We start from the raw sequence: 23,176 nt of genomic DNA, 5'->3' as shown, positions 1-23,176 counted from the left end.
AATATATGTCCTAACATGAATAACACCCTCTGTCTATAGGCGCGAGTTCAGCCCATCACCAACTCATCAAAGGCCATTTAAATAACCATATATCAGCTTCTGGCATCTTTTTATGTGGAAGTCAAAATATTCATGAATGTTTAATTTAGCTTACCCTGTCCCTTTAAGCAGTAAACAATCAAGGCTCTCAAAATAGCATAGAAAATAGTACTTACTTTGTTTCATATATGAATATAGAATACTTTTACTATATTGTGCTAATATATGTCCTAACATGAATAACACCCTCTGTCTATAGGCGCGAGTTCAGCCCATCACCAACTCATCAAAGGCAATTAAAAAAGGGTTCACTAGGAGCTTGGAAGTGGAACATAATTAAAAGGGATAGGAAAGTCAAAATTAAACTTGCATGATTTAGAAAGAGCAAGTCATTTTAAGACACTTTTAAATTCACTTCTATTTTCAAATGTGCTTCGTTCTCTTGATATCCCTTGTTGAAAAAGAATACCCACATATCCTACACTAGTGGGAGCTATTAGTGCCTGCACATATTTTTCTCTTGTGATTGGCTAACTAGATGTGTTCTTCTAGCTGCCAGTAATGCTGTTCCTTCAGCAAAGGATAACAAGAGAATGAAGCAAATTTGATAATAGAAGTATAATGGAAAGTTTTTAAAATAGTTCCAAATCATGAAAGAAAATGTTTGGGTTTCCTGTCCCTTTAAGAATCTTTTTTTATATACACCCATGAGTAATTATTTAAAGGGCTAAATTGGAATTGCTGGGTGTGGTCAGCAGATATAGTACATTTCTATGTGTTGATAACATGATTATGATGTGACTGAAAGCCCATTCAAAGCAATAATTGACAAATGGCTGCTGCTGTGCAAAACACTTGTAATGAAAGTGCAAGAGAAGGTCTGTGAGGCTATCCTGGCTGCTGTTTTATAGCACTAAAACAGATTAAATGTATTTGTATATTAATGTTCTATACATTTGTGTTAAATATGGATGTCATTTCCCAAAATGAAATAAAATGTGTTTTAATATGCTTGTTTCTAATAACACAGTAGTAACAGGGAGCATAATGTTGCAGGGAATCCTGGGAAATGGCTAGCTTGGCCTAGATTACTAATAGACAAGGTTAGTTCTGTGTTCCGTTTGTATATTGTCTCTCAGCCTATTAAAATACAACGGGGAAGGAAATATTCAGCTATGGGGATGTACTATGCTGTATGTTCATATTGTCTATAATGCATTTTTCTAAAGTGTAAACTTATTGTCTGAAAGTGACTGTGTCCCTTAAACAATGGAAAGTCACAAAAATGAGGTGTATATATTTAAATCTGCTAACATAAAGGGGCATAAAAGTGCACTGAAATCTTGTGTTATAAAAGTCTTGCTTACCCCTAACCTCCCAGTCACATTCTGAATTCACTGCTACCTGAGGCAGTTTCCAGAGTCCTACCATGATGTTTAGGGACATTGGTCTGTCAGCAGCTTCTATGCACAGACCCATCTCCTACATGTCCCCTTCCAGGACTGAGTTTATCAATATAAAGTATGTTTGTAGCTTCACACTCTCCCCCATGTTGCTCCCAGCATTTTTGCTATACGTTTGTTTATGGGCACAGTTGCATGTGCTACTCATGGCAAATGGGTGCACCAAGTCAGTGTGACAATCCTGGAAGATTGTGGAGCAGTGAGGTAGGAGGAGGTTTGTTGTATACATTCAGTGGAACATTGTAAGTTACAAGACTTTTTCCATAAATTACATTAACAGGAAATTACAATTAAATAATAAGCTGGGTACAATATAAATGTATATAAAAAAACCACTTTGAGATTGACAAGTATAATACACCCAGTTGGTTTGAGTACTATTGCATGCACTTAATTAAAGGAATTGACAGTGTGTACACACAAAATTGGCTCGGGGGAGCCTACTGAAGGTGCCAGTTTCCGTGAAATAACAACCTTATTTAAATACATTTATATTGCAGAGTGCATTATGTATAAATAGTATACAGAGAGACTTATTCCTTTAATACAGTGGCAATGTACACTGAGTTTGCTTATGTGCAGGCCAGAATATGCCCCTCTCTCCCCTGATCTGTAAATCATAGGTATGTATTAGCTCTGTTACTAGATGTGAATACCACTCTAACAAGTTATGGACATTACATGGTTTCATGATTATTATATTGAAGCTTTTGGCTGCAGTTCCATATTACTCCCCTACCTCTCCCCATCTGCCACATTACTCATTTATGATCAGTACTAGCCAAGAGCTTATAACTTTTCCCAGGGACACTCATTCCTATTTTGCCTATTAGGATTAAATGTTTATTGTTCTAGCTTTGTGTAGCTTTTGTGCAGGAACACACAATATTATGTATCTAGTTCAAGCATTGGTCATTATAGTTTTGTCTTTGTAACAGTATATATTTTGCTTCAATAAATAAAATAAAATTATTACTCCTTTTTCATTAAAACAAAAACAAAAAAAAAAAAGTACTCTGCTGGTGTTACCATTAAACTGAAGGTCGCATTGATTATATTTTCTATTTTGCTTAAAGGGACAGTCCTACAATAGAATGGTTATTGCTTTGAAAGATAGATAATCCCTTTATTATCCATTTCCCAGTTTTGCACAACCTACACAGTTATATTAATATACTTTTTACCTCTGTGATTACCTTGTATCTAAGCATCTTCTGACAGCCCCCTGATCACATGACTGTTGAGTTGCATTTAGTACTGTGTTGTTCTAACTCTTAACCCTTTGACCGGGTTAATTTGTCTACATCAGAACAACGTTCCGATGTAAACAAATTGAAATTCTGCGATCGTGCACGCGATCGCGAGATTTCAACGATGGGATCGGGTCAGGGGGCGTCCCTGTGATGCTAGGGCACGCCCTCCAGACCGCGATCACATCATGGAAGCGCCGTTGGCTTTCGGACAGCCATCGGTTATGACGTTCTATTTCATCAGAACGGCACTAAAGCCCAGTGTAATTATGACAGAATAGAATGGCATAACAGCGTTAAAAGGTTAAATAACTTCCCGGGCGTAAACACATTGTTATCTATATGGCCCATATGAACTATCAGTCTCCTGTTGTGAAAAGCAAATACAAAAGCATGTGATTAAGAGGCTTTCAATAGAGCCCTTGAAACAGGCAGACATTTAGCGGTTTGAATGTTATAAAGTATATTAATCTAATAATGATGGTTGTGCAAAGCTGGGGAATGGGAAGTAAAGGCATTATTTATCTTTTTAAACAATGACAATTTTTGTGTAGCCTGTCCCTTTAACTTAAAATGTTTCAGGTGCAATACTAACGCATATGTGTTTTGTAGCCTAATACTGTGAGACCCCTCCGGGATGAAAGGGTTACAGTGACTCCTATATCACATGCTGCCACTAGGTGCTAGCTGACTAACTTTTACTAACCATTATGTACATTACACCAAGGACACATGTCTGACCTCAGCATAGTGTGAGAAGAAATAGATCTCCTGATAAAACCTGTTTAAAGGTACAAGGTATACTCATCTCTGTGATTTTTTTTTTTATTTATTTTTTTCACTCATTTCAATTTCAGGTAACAGAACATAAAGTACAGACTCATTAAGATTACTTTTACTGATATAAGAATGCATCTGCAATGCAGATTTCTCTTTGCTGTGGTAAATAATTTCCCCTGATATGGGGCAGCTAGATTCTTTCCAAATACCTGTTTTACCCATTGAACAAGGGGTTAAAAGTAAGCCTGGCATATTAATTGGGGAACACATGCGGGATCTAAAATGTTACTTTGGATATAAGAGGTATTTTGGAAGCAGTACTATATTACAATGTGGGGCTGCTAGAGAGCAGAAAGGGGAGGGGAGGAGATGGGACTTGACATGCTTGTGTAGTTAGCTGAGGGGGAGGAGAAGGGACGAAGGGGGCAGGGTACAAAGCAATGTTACAGAATGGAGAAGCAGGAGAAAGACTGTTGGTTCCCCTGTCTTAAAAGGTCAGTGCAGTCCTCTTCACAACACGCTGCCTGCCCATAAGGCTGATTTGTGAACAGTTCTGCTACCCCTCGCAGGACTTTAGGCGGGATGGGGGGGGTTGCTGGAGGAGGCAGGCAAGTGTGATTTCGTTTCCAGGCCACTAAACAATAGGACGACCAGTCAAGGATTGTTTTGTAAAAGTAGTAACAAAGTTTTATTCAAAAACAGTGACCCCAAAACTATTATTTAGTTTAGTACTTTCCTGTCCTATTTTTCCCTTTCTTTGCTGTTATATTTAACCCCTCTCTTGCTAGGTCTGCCAACATAGCTGTCACAGCAAACAAGTAACACCGCCTTCTAGTGGGCGTGATTCACAGATCAAGAAAAGTGTAAGAGAGTATTATTTTGCGTAAGGATAACTAAAAAAAACAGTGCTTGATTGCTTGTCATAAAAAGCCCGTTGTCATCTTTAATCGATCTCCAAATGTCATATCATACAGACAGAATGCATTAAGCAAATTAACCTAAAAATATAGCCCACGTGTAAGATGTTTAGCCCATGCCATATCTGCAGGAAGGTTGTTCCTAGAATCCACTATCATTATGACAAGTTATCAGCAATAAAAACCTACAGCACTAAAAGAAGGTTGAAGAGCAGACAAATATAAGTCCAAAGAAGTCAAATGAGGGGCCACTTGCTGGGCTAGTAAACCTATTTTATTAATGCCATTTGTTAGAACAAAAATAATCTGCTTCGCAAACAAACTTCAAATAGGCAAGGTAAACTTCCCATGCACATATTTAAAGGGCCACTAAACCCAAAATCTTTCTTTCCTGATTCAGATAGAGAATACAAATTTAAAAAAACATTACAATTTACTTCTATTATTTATTTTGCTTCTTTTTTTTATATATCCTTAGTTGAAGAAAAAGCAATGCACATGGTGAGCCAATCGCACAAGTATTCTATGTGCAGCAACCAATCAGCAGCTACTGAGCATATCTAGATATGCTTTTCAGCAAAGAATATCAAGAGAATAAAACAAATTAGATAATGTAAGTAAATTAGCAAGATGTTTAAAATTGCATTCTCTTTCTAAATCATGAAAGAAAAAATGTGGGTTTCATGAACCTTTAAACACAGATACAGAAACGTATACATTGAATCCTCTCACAGAGGATAGGCATGAGCAAGTGGTGCACTTTTTGTGTAACAGGTAGAAGTGTATTGTGAGATGGAGAAGTAGAAAGCCACATAAAAAGTAACGGATAGCCCATTTGTTGCCATGACAACGAGGCTGGAAGACTATTTTTTCATCCGAAGCATCACTGATGGGAACAGCAATGTCTGCAAAACTCCCATTAACCCCTTGGATGCTAGTGAGAGCTGCAGCACATTGCTTTGTTGTCATCTCTGGTATTTATGTTTGTTTTTTAAACTGATGTGCTGAATAAATCTAACTTTTCTTGCTAGACATGTAGAGGTTTGTCTGTTTAACCCAATAGGGTTGTAGAAGTTGTCCCTATAAGGCTGTAACCATTGGATACTTCAGTATCCATTCTTTTCAGACATATATTTACTATTTAGTTTAAATTTAAACAGATTATAAATTAGATACATTGTCACCATCATTATTTTAGTTTGTCTTATTCACTTGCTACATAAAGATCAACATTCAGTTAATGTTACTAAATATACAGTAAATATTACAATGTTATAAATTATTATGCAGATAATTAAAACTGAATCTCAGTAATTTTCTAATTACTATTTAAAAAATATTTTTCAGCAGCACTTTTAGACAATACCAGGTGTATTTAAATGGACAGTATACACTAATTTTCATCGAACTGAATGTAATAGACACTACTATAAAGAATAATATGCATAGTTACTGATCTAAAAATCCAGTATAAAACCTTTTAAAAACGTACTTAGAAACTCACAGTTTCGCACTTTTGATTAGGTTGACTGGAATACCCCTTCCTCTGCATATAAAAGACTATTTACACAAACAGAAGCAAGCTGGAGTAGGTATACCTTGGTATTCTCCTAAAACTTTGGGGCTTGGTTAGGAGTCTGAAAATCAGCACAATGTTATTTAAAAATAAGCAAAACTATAAATAAAAAAACTGTATGGGCTATATAAATTATCTAAAAAACATTTATGCAAAAAAAAAAAAAATATGTCTCTTTTAAAATACCAAAAATTCACCACTTGGAGTACATTTTTAAGTCTCTAGTCAGTGTATATGGCACCTAGCAACCCAAAAACAACAAAAGTTAGGATTCTATACATATGTTTCCTATGTAAATTAGTAATTGAAAATGAAGGAGCAGCAATGCACTACTTGTTTCTAACTGAACACATGGGCGAGCCAATGACAATTGGTGTGTATATATGCAGCCACCAATCAGCAGCTAGAACCTATGTTATTTGCTGTTCCTGAGCTTACCTAGATAAACCTTTCAGCAAAGGATAACAAAAGAAGGAAGCAAACTGCACACACAATTCTGAGTTTAGAGAGATGCAACTAACTTTAAAAATATAATCATGCTCCTTCCCCTGCTTTTTAACTCTGATGATTAGGTTAACAGAAATACTTTCCAGTGGCCACAAAAGGTGATTTAAAGCGACATAAAAAAACATTTTCTTCCATGATTCTAACAGAGTATGCAATTTTAAAAAACTTGCCATTTTACTTCTATTATCTAATTAGCTTCATTCTCTAAGAATGCTTTGTTGAAAACCATATCTAGGTAGGCTCATGAGCAGCAATGCACTACTGTGAGCTGGGTGCTGATTGGCCATCTGTGTGATTCTATTTGAAGGCTGTCGCTTTACTTGTGCAGTCAATGACGTAACATGAGCCCACATGAAAAATGGCAATTGGCAAATTATTATGAATCCAGGGTGATTTATTGATATTGACTGGAATTTTTTTGTTTGCCAAATTGCGTCAGACTGCTAGGCACGGCAAAGTTCTGAACATTTTAGGGAAAGTGGTTCAGTAGTTAGTGTCTGTGTTTCTCTGTAGAGCAGTTTAGTAAGATCTAAATCCAGTTATTAAATGTATGCAAGCACAGACACAGCTAGTGGTATTTAGTGGATTTTGGAGATGTGTGTGTTCATTAAAAAATATCTACATTTTTGGACATACATGGCAATATTTTTTGACAATGTTGTAATGTTCTTTAGGGAAAAAAAAATGATATTTGTATTTAAACATTTTTAAATGGAGAAAACATTTTTTTTCTCACATTAATTTCTTCAGGGCTAGCCTTACACAAGGCCTCAAGCCAGCCATGACGGATTGACCATACAAAATTAAAATTAACTTCGTTTGCTTAAATGACCCCTAGAAATTAAATTGTACATTGTTTAGTTTAAACTAAAAACTTGTAATATTTACAAATGAAAATATATCTAATAATTGACTTTGTTTTATATGAAATTCTATATCAAGGCAGCAGAAGTGTCTAGAAATTACAAGGCATTTACACATCATAGGAGGGGGCTGCATCAATTGTTGGTAAATGCAATGTTTCTGTGTCTTAAAAATAGCAAACCAGTAATCTTTTATCTGGATACATAGAAATAAATTAAAACTTGAGGGCCTTTGGCTATTTATCATATTTAAATGTTAAAAAATATTTATAAAAATATAAATCAGACAGTGACTATTTAGCTTGTTACTCAGATGTGTGCAAAAGCAGACAATTTATATTAAATATTACTTAAAGGGACAGTAAAGATCTTGTAATTAAAGGGATAGTAAACTCCATGTTACTCAGATGTGTGCAAAAGCAGAAAATTTATATTAAATATTACTTGAAAGGACAGTAAACATCTTGTAATTAAAGGGATGGTAAACTCCATATTATTCGTTTACAGGAATAGTCTTGTTGGATCACATTAATTATATACACTTAATTTAATATAATACAATATATTAAAAATAACTTACAATTCTTTTTATTATAAGTCCTTCTGATCCGTTTCAATTCCAGCCCCCTGTGATATCATATTGCTTGTTTATATTTTTAGACAAATCAGTAAGCCTGTCGCCGCCAGGCTTACTTCAATGCAACCAGCTTTACGCATGTGCAATAATATAGCATTATTCACAGAATTTGCCCATCTAATCAGGAGCCTTTAAATCGTCTGGCAAATTTGCGCGTTCATGTGTTGGTAACGCATGCGCTCATTCACACTTTCCATGCGTAATATTTTCAAAATATGTCTTTGTATAGCATAACGATAGCTCTCAGACTCGCTGTTATCCCTGTTTTTTTTAACGTATAGCAAGTAAACATTGGATGTCATGACTAAATGTTTACTTGCTATACGTCATGTAACAGACTGCGCTTGCGCTATTTAGGAGCCGTGTCGGGATCGAGCAGAGGCTACAACGTATTTAGCGGGTGGAACCGCAATACTCGTCACTTTGATTTTGCTATAGAAGTTAGTTGGGCGGGGCTTAGACGCGATAATACACATTTAGAAAACCATATAAATATACTGAAAGTAAGTATGAAATTATTTAATTTTATATGCGGTTTGCTTAATGCTATATTGAGGGATCTTAATATTATATTCAACATCATCCGAGTTTACCATCACTTTAAACCCAAAAATGTTCTTTCATTATTCAGATAGATTTAAAGTTTCCAATTTACTTCTATTATCAAATTTATTTCATTCTCATGTTATTCTTTGTTGAAGAGATACCTAGGTAGGTAGTGTGCACATGCCTGAAGACCTACATGACATGAAATAGTGCTGCCATCTAGTGCTCCTGCTAATGTATAACATTGTTGCTAAACTACTGCTATATAGTGCTGCAGACACGCGCACACTCTTGAGCTTACGTTTCTGCTTTTCAAATAAGGATAACAAGTAAACAAAGATAATATGATAATAGAAGTAAATTAGAAAGTTGTTTAAAATTGTATGTTCTATCAAAATCATGAAAGGAAACATTTGGGGTTTATGTCCCTTTAAGAGATGTCTGTAGCCTTACAATAAATGAACACAGTGGGTGAGTTTAAAATGTTTTGAATGCAATAAGAACTGGTTTATAGCAATTGTTTTTCAGTAGCCATACTCCACCCACAATTTGCTTTTTTTGAAGGAGCCAATCCAGACTTGTTACTATGGTTGCTACCTCGGCCATGTTTTCTTGGACACTTATGAGTTACACATGCTGCAGGGTGGAACATGAATAGTGCATATAAATAGTACTGCCCAGAAACACAATACATGTTCCTTCCTGCACACCCTGCAGCATGTGTAGCTCATAAGTGTCTAGGATAACATGGCAACCCTACTTGTTACTGAGGTAGGTATAGCTAGCCATGGTCATTGTGTTAGCAAAAGTGCCATTGTTTTACAATTTCTTATCTCTGCTGAATCACAAGTTAGGGACAGATGTGTCTTGGGATGTCTGCCATGTGTCCTTTGTCAGAATCATGAAACTCTTACATTTTAGACTTACAATGACATGAAAAGGAGGCAAAATAAACATATATTACAAAGTTATTTTACTGCACATAACGAAACATTTTGTTAAATCTCTAAATATTTAGTGTTTCTTTGATCAAAATGTTAAAATAAAACTTTTGCATTTATGAAAAAAGACTCTAGAGTGTATTCTGCAGACCTGAGAACAATGACACTGCAATGCGCTACACAGTGATTGCTTAATCAATGCAGGAGTTCTTTTATATCTGTCCATAATTGGCCACAGCAGTGGGAATAACATATACTTGAGAGGCTTTTCCAGATAGAAGAACTGGGCTGCTCTGACATAGCAAAATATTACAACTTGCACTAACACAATTATATTTAAAATGCTTATAAAACATTTTTGTATGCAGTCATTTTGCAATGCAGTGCTCAATTCTGTATGTGTATGTATGTGTGTGTGTATATATATATATATATATATATATATATATATATATATAATCAATCCATGAATCCAAGTAGTGCACTCTCACTTGCCAACCATACTGCCTAATAAAAGTGTGCTGTGCTTAAATCCAGTGAGTGCTTATTACCTGATCTGATTATATATATAATTAGGCATATATAAGAGTGTCTTTCTTCCTGAGGAAGGCACCTAACTATTAAGTGTTCTTGTGCGGCCAGTGAATGGTTAACCTCAGCTGCCTGTTATAATCAGATAAAACTTGGTAGGTCCTCCAGAAGAAGGGGCTGACAGCTATACTGGTATGTTTACAGGCTGCAAAAACGGATGAATGTTCAGGTACCGCGTGAGCGCTGTGCGTGCTTCAAGTTTGTTTTTCCTGTTTACACTATACACATTGTTCCTCTGTTAGCACTGTTCATGTACTGGGGGAGGCGTACCCATAACAGTCATTTCTACAGGATCTTATGGCAGCAAGAATTAACCTCTTGTTTTTTTTGGGTTTTTTTTAAACACAGTTTTTGCTAAGTGGTTAAAGTCTGTGTTTCAGGAGCATTTTTCTGTTATGCATGTTGCAAAGGATGTATTACGTATTCAGAAGAGGGCTACATATGTGTGTGTGATATATATATATATATATAATTATGTAAATCCTGCATGAGAAAGGGACATGCATTTAGGGAAGAATAGTACGTCAAGTTCAGAGCTAGAGAAACAAACAACTGTCATGTTAATATGTGATCATGTGTCTCCAGGGTGACACACTGTAAAGCTGCTATCTTTCCATTATCAATAGAACAATAAATATTTTTTGGCATCCAAACTGTGTATAAGGACAAATAAAGGTCATGTAGGTGTGTAATAATCGTGCTTTGTCCTACCCTTACAGCAAAATCTTTACCTAGGTTTTCAAAATACTGCAACTTGTCTAAGCCAGCCATATGTTTTGAAGCATTTGCAGGTTGAATGGACAGTCAAGTCAAAATTAAACTTACATATTTAAGATGGGGCATGCAATTTTACACAACTTTCTACTTTAGTTTTATCATCAAATTTGCTTTGTTCTCTTGGTATTCTTTGTTGAAAGCTAATCCTAAATAGGCTCATATGCTAATTTCTAAACCCTTGAAGGCCACCTCTTATCTCAGTGCATTTGGACATTTTTTACAGTTATACAGTGCTAGCTCATGTGTGCCATATAGATATTATTGTGCTCACTCCCGTGGAGTTATTTATGCTAGTCTGTCTAAACTCTAAAGCACTGAAATAAGGGGGCAGTCTGCGGAGGTTTAGAAACGAGGTAATCACAGAGGTAAAAAGTATATTAATATAACCATATTGGTTATGTCAAACTGGGGAATGGGTATTAAAGGAATTATCTATCTTTTTTAAACAATAAACATTTTCAAGTAGACTGTCCCTTTATAAGAATTTGTCTTTTGACCACTCTAGAGAACTTGCAACTTTTACACAAAAACAATAATTGTTTAATGTCCTTTTAACAAGCCCTGCCAGTGTGTCGTTTTTCATCTTTACACTTTTATTGGTGTTGCATTTTGAGCTGCGTTATATGCATTTATGCAAATATATGAATGTATTCAAACCATGTACTCTTCCCCTTCTATTAACGTCCAGATCCTGCATGTAACAGCCTGTTGGTGCCTGTATTTAAATTATCGTATGTTCAGATTCAGTAGTAAGTTATGTAGCACGTAAAACACTGCCTGTTCTCTCATGTGCATTTATTTATTACTAATATCCCTATTTATGGTCTGTGTGAAATTCATAAACAAATCTGTTCAGAAAAACAAAATGATGTTTATTTACCTTGTACCAATCCAGCCATAGTTCATGGCTAGGAAAACATTATTTTCTATCCTGTTCTTGATAGTCTATGATGGGAGTTTAAGGAATATCATATGCTGATTTGTTTTTTTTCCAAATGTAGAAATATGTAATACTAAAAGGCCCCCTGTTTCCTTTTGAAAGTATGTTGTAGGTATTGAGCAATGTATATGAATTCCATTTAGAAATAATATAGAATATTTTAAACGCCTTCGGCTAGATTACGAGATTTTGTCGGTAAGGCTGTGCGGTGCTAACGCTCCTTTTTTTCTCACCGCTCACTTAAGACAGCGCTGGTATTACGAGTTTTCTGCAAGCCGGCGTTAGCCTCATAAGAGTGAGCGTTGAGCAAAATTTAGCTCCACATCTCACTGTAATACCAGCGCTGCTTACGGTAGCAGTAAGCTGGCTAAACATGCTCGTGCGCGATTTCCTCATAGGTTTCTTTCAGCCACCTCAGCCCCATTGTTTCCTAACACCTGCAAAAAAGCAGCGTTCAGCTCCTAACGCAGCCCCATTGTTTCCTATGGGAAAATAAATTTTACGTCTACACCTAACACCCTAACATGAACCCAGAATCTAAACTCCCCTAATCTTACACTTATTAACCCCTAATCTGCCGCCCCCGGCGACACCTGCATTATATTATTAAGCCCTAATCTGCTGCTCTGGACACCGCCGCCACCTACATTATACCTATGAACCCCTAATCTGTCGCCCCTAACATCGCCGACACCTACATTATATTTATTAACCCCTAATCTGCCACCCTCAACGTCGCCACCACTAAAATAAAGTTATTAACCCCTAAACCTAAGCCTAACCCTAACTTAAATATCATTTAAATAAATATTCCTAGAATTAAATAAATCCTATTTAAAACTAAATACTTACCTATAAAATAAACCCTAAGCTAGCTACAATATAACTAATAGTTACATTGTAGCTATTTTAGGATTTATTTTTATTTTACAGGCAACTTTGTATTTATTATAACTAGGTACAATAGTTATTAAATAGTTATTAACTATTTAATAACTACCTAGCTAAAATAAAACCTAACCTAAGTTACAATTACACCTAACACTACAATTAAATTAATTACCTAAACTAACTACAATTAAATTAAATAAACACTAAATTACAGAAAATAAAAAAATAATTACAATTTTTTTTAAACTAATTACACCTAATCTAATCCCCCTAATAAAAAAAAAAGCCCCCCCAAAAAATAAAATTCCCTACCCTATACTAAATTACAAATAGCCCTTAACAGGGCCTTTTGCAGGGCATTGTCCAAAAGTAATCAGCTCTTTAACCTGTAAAAAAAAATACAATACCCCCCCAACAAAAAAACACACCACCCACACACCCAACCCTACTCTAAAACCCACCCAATCCCTCCTTAATAAAACCTAACACTAACCCCTTGTCAGGGTGCCAGGAATCAGACTGAGACGAGAAGTGCAAAAATAATCACACCTTTATTAATAGCAAAAAATTATAAAATGTCCACAAGTCAAATAACAAGCCAAGAGTCAAAATCAGAGCTGGTAGTCAGACGAGCCGAGTCAGGAGCCAAAGCGAATAGTCAGACAAGCCGGAATCAGGAACAAGGAGAACAGCAGAGTCAGGAACAAGCCAGGGATCAGGAACCAGGAAGGACGTCAGGCAGCCAGGTAATACACAGGAACTCTCACAAACAGGTCTCAGACAACGCAAAGGCAAAGCATACTGAACAGAGGCCCTTTAAATAATAAATCATGACATCACAATTCTGAGACTGCAACCTGTCTCACATGGATGATGCACAACAGTCTGGCCATAAAAGGAAGTGCAGGAAGTGAGCAGCATCCCCCACAATGCACCAAGTCAGGAAGAGAGGTGAGTAAAATGGCTGCCAGCAGCACATGGCAAACACAACAGGGGAAAAACCCTGACACCCCTTGAAGATCACCCTACCTTGAGACGTCTTCACCCAGCCGGGCCGAAGTCCTCCAAGAAGCCGGGCACAAGTGATCCTCCAGACGGCCAGAAGTCTTCATCCGATCCGGGCAGAAGAGGTCCTCCAGAGGGGCAGAAGTCTTCATCCAGGTGGCATCTTCTACCTTCATCCTTCCGGCGCGGAGCGGGTCCATCTTCAATCCAGCCGACGAGGAGCATCCTCTTCCAAAGAAGTCCACCAGACGAATGAAGGTTCCTTTAAATTACGTCATCCAAGATGGCGTCCCTTAAATTCCGATTGTCTGATAGGATTCTATCAGCCAATCGGAATTAAGGTACGAAAAATCCTATTGGCTGATGCAATCATAGAAACATAGAATTTGACGGTAGATAAGAACCAAAAAGGCCCATCAAGTCTACCCATATTACATGTTACTTTTTCCTTAGGATAGCCTTATGCATGTCCCAGGCATTTTTAAATTCCTTTACTGTCTTTGTGTTTACCACCTCAAATGGAAGTTTATTCCATGAATCCACCACCCTTTCTGTAAAAAAATGCTTCCTCAAATTTCTCCTGAATCTACTACCCTCTAACTTTAGATTGTGACCCCTTGTTTTGGCATTTATTTTTTTGTGAAAAATGCTTTCAGCTTCTATTTTATTAATTCCCTTCATATATTTGAAGGTTTCTATCATGTCACCTCTTTCCCTTCTATCCTCTAAACTATACATATTTAGATCATAGAGTCTTTCTTTGTACGTTTTATATTTTAGACCATGTACCATTTTAGTAGCCCTCCTTTGGACAGCTTCTAGTTTATTTATATCTTTCTGAAGATATGGTCTCCAGAACTGTACACAGTATTCCATATTTGGTCTAACTAATGATCTGTAGAATTGAAGTTCAATCCTATTGGCTGATCCAATCAGCCAATAGGATTGAGCTCACATTCTATTGGCTGTTCCAATCAGTCAATAGAATGCAAGCTCAATTCTATTGGCTGATTGCATCAGCCAATAGGATTTTTCCTACCTCAATTCCGATTGGCTGATAGAATCCTATCAGCCAATCGGAATTCAAGGGACGCCATCTTGGATGATGTCATTTAAAGGAACCTTCATTCGTCTGGTGGACTTCGTTGGAAGAGGATGCTCCGTGTCGGCTGGATTGAAGATGTACCCGCTCCACGCCGGAAGGATGAAGATAGAAGATGCCGCCTGGATGAAGACTTCTGCCCCTCTGGAGGACCTCTACTGCCCGGATCGGATGAAGCCTTCTGGCCGGCTGGAGGATCACTTGTGCCCGGCTTCTTGGAGGTGAAGACGTCTCAAGGTAGGGTGATCTTCAAGGGGTTAGTGTTAGGTTTTATTAAGGGGGGTTTGGGTGGGTTTTAGAGTAGGGTTGGGTGTGTGGGTGGTTTGTAATTTAGTATAGGGTAGGGAATTTTATTTTTTGGGGGGGCTTTTTTATTTTATTAGGGCGATTAGATTAGGTGTAATTAGTTTAAAAATTTGTACACTTTTTATTTTCTGTAATTTAGTGGGGTTTTTTTTTTTCATAATTTAGTTTATTTAATTTAATTGTATTTAATTGTAGTTAGTTTAGGGAATTAATTTAATTATAGTGTAGTGTTAGGTGTAATTGTAACTTAGGTTAGGGTTTATTTTACAGGTAAATGTTTACTTATTTTAGCTAGGTAGTTATTAAATAGTTAATAACTATTGTACCTAGTTAAAATAAATACAAAGTTGCCTGTAAAATAAAAATAAACCCTGAGATAGCTACAATGTAACTATTAGTTACAGGTATACCCCGCTCATACAGCGGGTTAGGGACCGGAGCCTTAAAGTGAAACAAGGCAGTTTTAGTTTTTTATTTACTTGCCAGTGTGTTTAAAGACTTTAAAAAATGTTTGAACTAACATATATTAGGTGTGCAGTAGTGCTAAGTTTAGTTTAACACTACCACAGCACAGTATTCAATTAGTATTCAATAAATACCGTACCTGCAAAATAGTGACAATTACTGTAGTAAAATTTGCCAGCACTGAGACACAGATTGCCCTGTAATGCTGTAAACAGAGTGAACTAAGCATAACAAAATGGTGCCAGTCACTTTTCTTGCAATCTCACAATGATTACAGCACTGTTTCAAAATCCTTGGAGGCTGAACTGCAGCTCCACAGAGCGCTGTATTAGCGAATCGCTGTAAAGTGAAGCGCTGTAAAGTGAGGTATACCTGTATATTGTAGCTAGCTTAGGGTTTATTTTACAGGTAAGTATTTAGTTTTAAATAGGATTAATTTATTTAATTGTAGTAATTTTATTTCGTTTTATTTAAATTATATTTAAGTTAGGGAGTGTTAGGGTTAAACTTAGGTTTAGGGGTTAATACTTTTAATATAGTGTCAGCGATGTTGGGGGCGGCAGATTAGGGGTTAATAAATGTTGGTGTCGGCGATGTTAGGGACGGCAGATTAGGGGTTAATAATATTTAACTAGTGTTTGTGAGGCGGGAGTGCAGCGTTTTAGGGGTTAATACATTTATTTAAGTGGCGGCGATGTCTGGTCAGCAGATTAGGGGTTAAAAACTTTATTTAAGTGTTTGCGATGTGGGGGGGGCTCGGTTTAGGGGTTAATAGGTAGTTTATGGGTGTTAGTGTACTTTTTAGCACTTTAGTTATGAGTTTTATGTTACAGCGTTAGCCTATAAAACTCTTAAAGGGACACTCAGGTTAAATTAAATTTTCATGATTCAGATACAGCATGTAATTTTAAACAACTTTCCAATTTACTTCCATTAAAAAAAAATGTGCACAGTCTTTTATATTTACAATTTTTGAGTCACCAGATCCTACTGAGCATGTGCAAGAATTCACAGACTATACGTATATGCATTTGTGATTGGCTGATTGCTATCACATGGTACAAGGGGAGGGGAAATATACATAACTTTGAAATTTGTTATAAAAAAATCTACTACTCATTTAAAGTTCAGACTAAGTGCTATTGCATTTGCTTATTATCTTGCATTTGTTGATTATGCAAATCTAATGTGTTGACTCGTCCTTTAACTACTGACTTTAAAATGCGGTAGGAGTCTTGACAGGAGAGGGTGTACCACTCACTTTTTCCAGCAATTGTAATACCAGCGTTAGGAAAATCCCATTGAAAAGATAGGATACGCAATTGACGTAAGGGGATTTGCGGTATGCTAAAATTGCGGGAAAAAAGTGAGCGGTACACCTATACCTGCCAGACTCGTAATACCAGCGGGCGTTAAAAAGCAGCGATGGGACCCCTCAACGCTGCTTTTTAAGGCTAACGCACGACTCGTAATCTAGCCGCTTGTAATTACAAAACCTTTTCTTTGTCTTACTATAGAATTATCTGCCAAGTCTAAACATTTTTAAAACAAATTAGCACCTGATTTACCCACCATTTACCTTATTTGGAAGAGCCAATTCAGGCTAGAGTCTGCAACTGACAAGGCTAGGTACGGCCATAATGTTAGTACAAAGTGAATTGTTTTACAGTTGTTCTCTTTTAAAGCCAATTAGAGGAAGATATGTAGCAGTGTTAGCCTTGATATGTCAAGGGGGGCAAAATAAATAATAAAAATATTGCAAAATTGTTTTATTCAGCATAACTAAACATCTTAAAGTATTTGCTGTCCCTTTAACTCTTTCTCAAAACAACACTCAGAGGATATGCGAATGCAATGAGTCTGTTGTCTTGACAATGATAGGGCCAATTAGACCTACAAATAATGATTTATCAGTTTTATTGTATAATAAAATAGGTCATTGCTTTCCAAAGTACTGACTTCATAGGTAATGATCCTGGTTCGCCCGGTTGTAAAGTCTCAGAACTTGTAATTCTTTTATTAATTATTAGTACATCTTTCTCTTGTAAGGTGTATCCAGTCCACGGATCATCCATTACTTGTGGGATATTCTCATTCCCAACAGGAAGTTGCAAGAGGACACCCACAGCAGAGCTGTAATATAGCTCCTCCCCTAACTGTCATAGCCAGTCATTCTCTTGCAACTCTCAACAAGCAAGGACGTTGTAGGAGAGAGTGGTTAAATATAGCTAGTTTATTTTCTTCAATCAAAAGTTTGTTATTTTTAAATAGTACCGGAGTTGTGCTATTTTATCTCAGGCAGTAAATAGAAGAAGAATCTGCCTGATGTTTCTATGATCTTAGCAGGTTGTAACTAAGATCCATTGCTGTTCTCAAATGTCTGAGGGGATTACACAGATGAGGAAACTTCAGCGAGAGAATGGCGTGCAGTTTATTCTGCTATCAGGTATGTGCAGTTACAATTTTTTCTAGAGATGGAAAACACTAGAAAATGCTGCTGATACCGGATTAATGTAAGTTAAGCCTGAATACAGTGATTTAATAACGACTGGTATCATGCTTACTCCCAGGGGTAATACCCTTATGATATTGCAATATAAAGAGTTTGCTGGCATGTTTAATCATTTTTATATATGCTTTGTGATAAAACTTTATTGGGGCCTAGTTTTTTCCACATGGCTGTCTTAAATTTTGACTAGAAACAATTTCCACTGTTGTAGTATAAAAGTTACAGTTGGTGCAGTTAAAATTACAAACTGTGACATCCAGCTTCCCTCAAAGGCCCTCTGAATGCTATAGGACATCTCTAAAGGGCCCAAAGGCTTTCCAAAGTCGTTTATTGGGGAAGGTAGGGCCACAGCTTGCTGTGGCAGTTGGTTGTGACTGTTAAAAAACGTCTATTTCGTTTTTTTGAACTAAGGGGTTAATCATCCATTTGCAAGTGGGTGCAATGCTCTGTTAGCCTATTATACACACTGTAAAAATTTCGTTTGATTTACTGCATTTTTTCACTGTTTTTCAAATTCTGACAAAATTTGTTTCTCTTAAAGGCACAGTACCATTTTTTATATTTGCTTGTTAACTTGATTTAAAGTGTTTTCCAAGCTTGCTAGTCTCATTGCTATTCTGTATAAACATGCCTGACATAGAAGAAACTCCTTGTTTATTATGTTTAAAAGCCATGGTGGAACCCCCTCTTAGAATGTGTACCAAATGTACTGATTTCATTTTATGCAATAAAGATCATTTTCTGTCTTTAAAAAATGTATCCCCAGAGGAATCTGACGAGGGGGAAGCTATGCCGACTAACTTTCCCCACGTGTCAGACCCTTTGACTCCCGCTTAAGGGACTCACGCTCAAATGGCGCCAAGTACATCTAGGGCGCCCATAGCGTTTACTTTACAAGACATGGCGGCAGTCATGGATAATACACTGTCAGCGGTATTAGCCAGACTACCTGAAATTAGAGGTAAGCGAGATAGCTCTGGGGTGAGACAAAATGCAGAGCATACTGATGCTTTAAGAACCATGTCTGATACTGCCTCACAATATGCAGAAGCTGAGGAAAGAGAGCTTCAGTCAGTGGGTGATGTTAATGACTCAGGAAAGATACCTGATTCTAATATTTCTACATTTAAATTTAAGCTTGAACACCTCCGCGTGTTGCTTAGGGAGGTTTTAGCTGCTCTGAATGACTGTGATACCATTGCAGTGCCAGAGAATTTGTGTAGACTGGATAAATACTTTGCAGTGCCGGTGTGTACTGATGTTTTTCCAAATACCTAAAAGGTTTACAGAAATTATTAATATGGAATGGGATAGACCAGGTGTGCCGTTCTCTTCCCCTCCTATTTTTAGAAAAATGTTTCCAATAGACGCCACCACACAGGACTTATGGCAGACAGTCCCTAAGGTGGAGGGAGCAGTTTCTACTCTAGTAAAGCGTACTGGTTTGAGTCTCTGGAAGAGGCTTTACAGGTAGCGACTCCATTGGATGACATACTTGGCAAACTTAGAGCACTTAAGCTAGCCAATTCTTTTATTCTGATGCCATTGTTCATTTGACTAAACTAACGGCTAAGAATTCTGGTTTTGCTATACAGGCGCGCAGAGCGCTATGGCTTAGATCATGGTAAGCTGACGTGACTTCAAAATCTAAGCTACTTAACATTCCCTTCAAGGGGCAGACCCTATTCGGGCCTGGTTGAAGGAGATTATTGCTGATATCACTGGAGGAAAAGGTCATGCCCTTCCTCAGAACAGGTCCAAATCTAGGGCCAAACAGTCTAATTTTCGTGCCTTTCAAAACTTCAAGGCAGGTGCAGCATCAACTTCTCTAATAATAAATAAGAGGGAACTTATGCTCAATCCAAGACGGTCTGGAGACCAAACCTGACCTGGAAAAAAGGTAAGCAGGTAAAAAAGCCTGCTGCTGCCTCTAAGACAGCATGAAGGAACGGCCCCCTATCCGGGAAAGGATCTAGTAGGGGGCAGACTTTCACTCTTTGCCCAGGCGTGGGCAAGAGATGTTCAGGATCCCTGGGCGTTGGAAATTATATCCCAGGGATATCTTCTGGACTTCAAAGCTTCCCCCCCAAAAGGGAAATTTCACCTTTCACAATTATCTGCACACCAGATAAAGAGAGAGGCATTCTTACACTGTGTACGAGACCTCCTAGTTATGGGAGTGATCCATCCAGTTCCAAAGGAGGAACAGGGACAGGGTTTTTACTCAAATCTGTTTGTGGTTCCCAAAAAAGAGGGAACCTTCAGACCAATTTTGGATCTAAAAATCTTAAACAAATTCCTCAAAGTTCCGTCGTTCAAGATGGAAACTATTCGTACCATCCTACCACTGATCCAGGAGGGTCAATATATGACTACAGTGGATCTAAAGGATGCTTATCTTCACATTCCGATACACAAAGATCATCATCGGTTTCTCAGGTTTGCCTTTCAAGACAGGCATTACCAGTTGTAGCTCTTCCCTTGGGATTAGCTACAGCCCCAAGAATCTTTACAAAGGTTCTAGGGTCGCTTATGGCGGTCCTAAGCCCGTGGGGCATAGCAGTAGCCCCTTATTTAGACGGCATCCTGATACAGGCGTCAAACTTCCAAATTGCCAAGTCTCATACGGACGTAGTACTGGCATTTCTGTGGTCCCATGGGTGGAAAGTGAACAAGGAAAAGAGTTCTCTATCCCCACTCACAAGAGTTTCCTTTCTAGGGACTCTGATAGATTCTGTAGAAATGAAAATTCACCTGACTGAGTCCAGGTTATCAAAGCTTCTAAATTCCTGCCGGGTTCTTCATTCCATTCCGCGCCCTTCGGTGGTTCAGTGTATGGAAGTAATCGGCTTAATGGTAGCGGCAATGGACATAGTGCCGTTTGCACGCTTACATCTATGCATGCTCAGTCAGTGGAACGGGGATTACACAGATTTGTCCCCTCAACTGAATCTGGACCAAGAGACCGGGGATTCTCTTGTCTGGTGGCTATCTCGGGTCCATCTGTCCAAAGGTATGACCTTTCGCAGGCCAGATTGGACAATTGTTACGACAGATGCCAGCCTTCTAGGTTGGGGTGCAGTCTGGAACTCCCTGAAGGCTCAGGGATCGTGGACTCAGGAGGAGTCTCTCCTTCCATTAAACATTCTGGAACTAAGAGCGATATTCAAGGCTCTTCAGGCTTGGCCTCAGTTAGCAACTCTGTGGTACATCAGATTTCAGTCGGACAACATCACGACTGTAGCTTACATCAACCATCAAGGGGGAACGAGAAGTTCCCTAGAGATGTTAGAAGTTTCAAAAATAATTCGCTGGGCAGAGATTCACTCTTGCCACCTATCAGCTATCCATATCCCAGGTCTAGAGCACTGGGAGGCGAATTTTCTAAGTCGTCAGACTTTTCATCCAGGAGAGTGGGAACTCCATCCAGAGGTATTTGCACAACTGATTCATTGTTGGGCAAACCAGAACTGGATCTCATGGTGTCTCGCCAGAACGCCAAGCTTCCGTGTTACGGATCCAGGTCCAGGGATCCCAAGGCGACACTGATAGATGCTCTAGCAGCGCCCTGGTCTTTCAACCTGGCTTATGTGTTTCCACCGTTTCCTCTGCTCCCTCGACTGATTGCCAAGATCAAGCAGGAGAGAGCATTGGTGATTCTGATAGCACCTGCGGGGCCACGCAGGACCTGGTATGCAGATCTAGTGGACATGTCATCCTTTCCACCATGGTCTCTGCCTCTGAAACAGGACCTTCTACTTCAGGGTCCTTTAAACCATCCAAATCTAATTTCTCTGAGGCTGACTGCCTGGAGATTGAACGCTTGATTTTATCAAAGCGTGGCTTCTCCGAGTCAGTTATTGATACCTTTAAGACAGGCACGAAAGCCTGTCACCAGGAAAATTTACCATAAGGTATGGCGTAGATATCTTTATTGGTGTGAATCCAAGGGTTACTCATGGAGTAAGGTCAGGATTGCTAGGATATTATCTTTTCTCCAAGAAGGTTTGGAAAAAAGGATTGTCAGCTAGTTAAGCGTCTGGCAGATGTTCCAGACGTTCAGGCATTTTGTCAGGCTTTAGTTAGAATCAAGCCTGTGTTTAAACCTGTTGCTCCACCATGGAGCTTAAACTTGGTTCTTAAGGTTCTTCAAGGAGTTCCGTTTGAACCTCTTCATTCCATAGATATCAAGCTTTTATCTTGGAAAGTTCTTTTTTGGTAGCTATTTCCTCGGCTTGTAGAGTCTCTGAGCTATCTGCCTTACAATGTGATTCTCCTTATCTGATTTTTCATACGGATAAGGTAGTCTTGCGTACCAAACCTGGGTTCTTACCTAAGGTGGTATCTAACAAGAATATCAATCAAGAGATTGTTGTTCCATCCTTGTGTTACACAATCTGGACGTGGTCCGTACTTTAAAGTTTTACTTACAAGCTACTAAAGATTTTCGTCAAACATCTGCTTTGTTGTCTACTCTGGACAGAGGAGAGGTCAAAAGGCTTCGGCAACCTCTTTTTCTTTTTGACTAAGAAGCTTAATCCGCTTAGCCTATGAGACTGCTGGACAGCAGCCTCCTGAAAGGATTACAGCTCATTCCACTAGAGCTGTGGCTTCCACTTGGGCCTTTAAAAATGAGGCTTCTTTTGATCAGATTTGCAAGGCGACAACTTGGTCTTCGCTTCATATTTTTTCAAAATTTTACAAATTTGATACTTTTGCTTCTTCGGAGGCTATATTTGGGAGAGAGGTTTTACGGGCAGTGGTTCCTTCCATTTAAGTTCCTGCCTTGTCCCTCCCTTCATCCGTGTACTTTAGCTTTGGTATTGGTATCCCACAAGTAATGGATGATCCGTGGACTGGATACACCTTACAAGAGAAAACACAATTTATGCTTACCTGATCAATTTATTTCTCTTGTGGTGTATCCAGTCCACGGCCCGCCCTGTCATTTTAAGGCAGGTAATTTTTAAATTTAAACTACAGTAACCACTGCACCCTATGGCTCCTCCTTTCTCGGCTTGTTTTCGGTCGAATGACTGGCTATGACAGGGGAGGAGCTATATTACAGCTC

General features: G+C 38.1%; 1 protein-coding gene across 4 annotated transcripts in view; it reads left to right on the top strand.

The window, feature by feature from the left end:
• The window catches only part of ACACB (acetyl-CoA carboxylase beta), a 350,436-nt gene that overhangs the window by 89,141 nt on the left and 238,119 nt on the right, over positions 1-23,176 (top strand). The window contains exon 1 of one of the 4 annotated variants that reach the window (XM_053702124.1): positions 3,954-4,026. The exons of the other annotated variants lie outside the window; for them this stretch is intronic. Within the exon in view, the coding sequence (XP_053558099.1) occupies positions 3,983-4,026 (44 nt within the window). The 5' untranslated portion in view covers positions 3,954-3,982. Of the gene's footprint in view, positions 1-3,953; positions 4,027-23,176 lie in introns of those variants that run through there. 4 annotated transcript variants of the gene reach the window in all.

Source organism: Bombina bombina, chromosome 2, assembly GCF_027579735.1.
Source record: "Bombina bombina isolate aBomBom1 chromosome 2, aBomBom1.pri, whole genome shotgun sequence".
In the NCBI taxonomy this organism is placed as follows: domain Eukaryota; kingdom Metazoa; phylum Chordata; class Amphibia; order Anura; family Bombinatoridae; genus Bombina; species Bombina bombina.
This window is presented reverse-complemented; position numbering and strand designations above follow the sequence as displayed.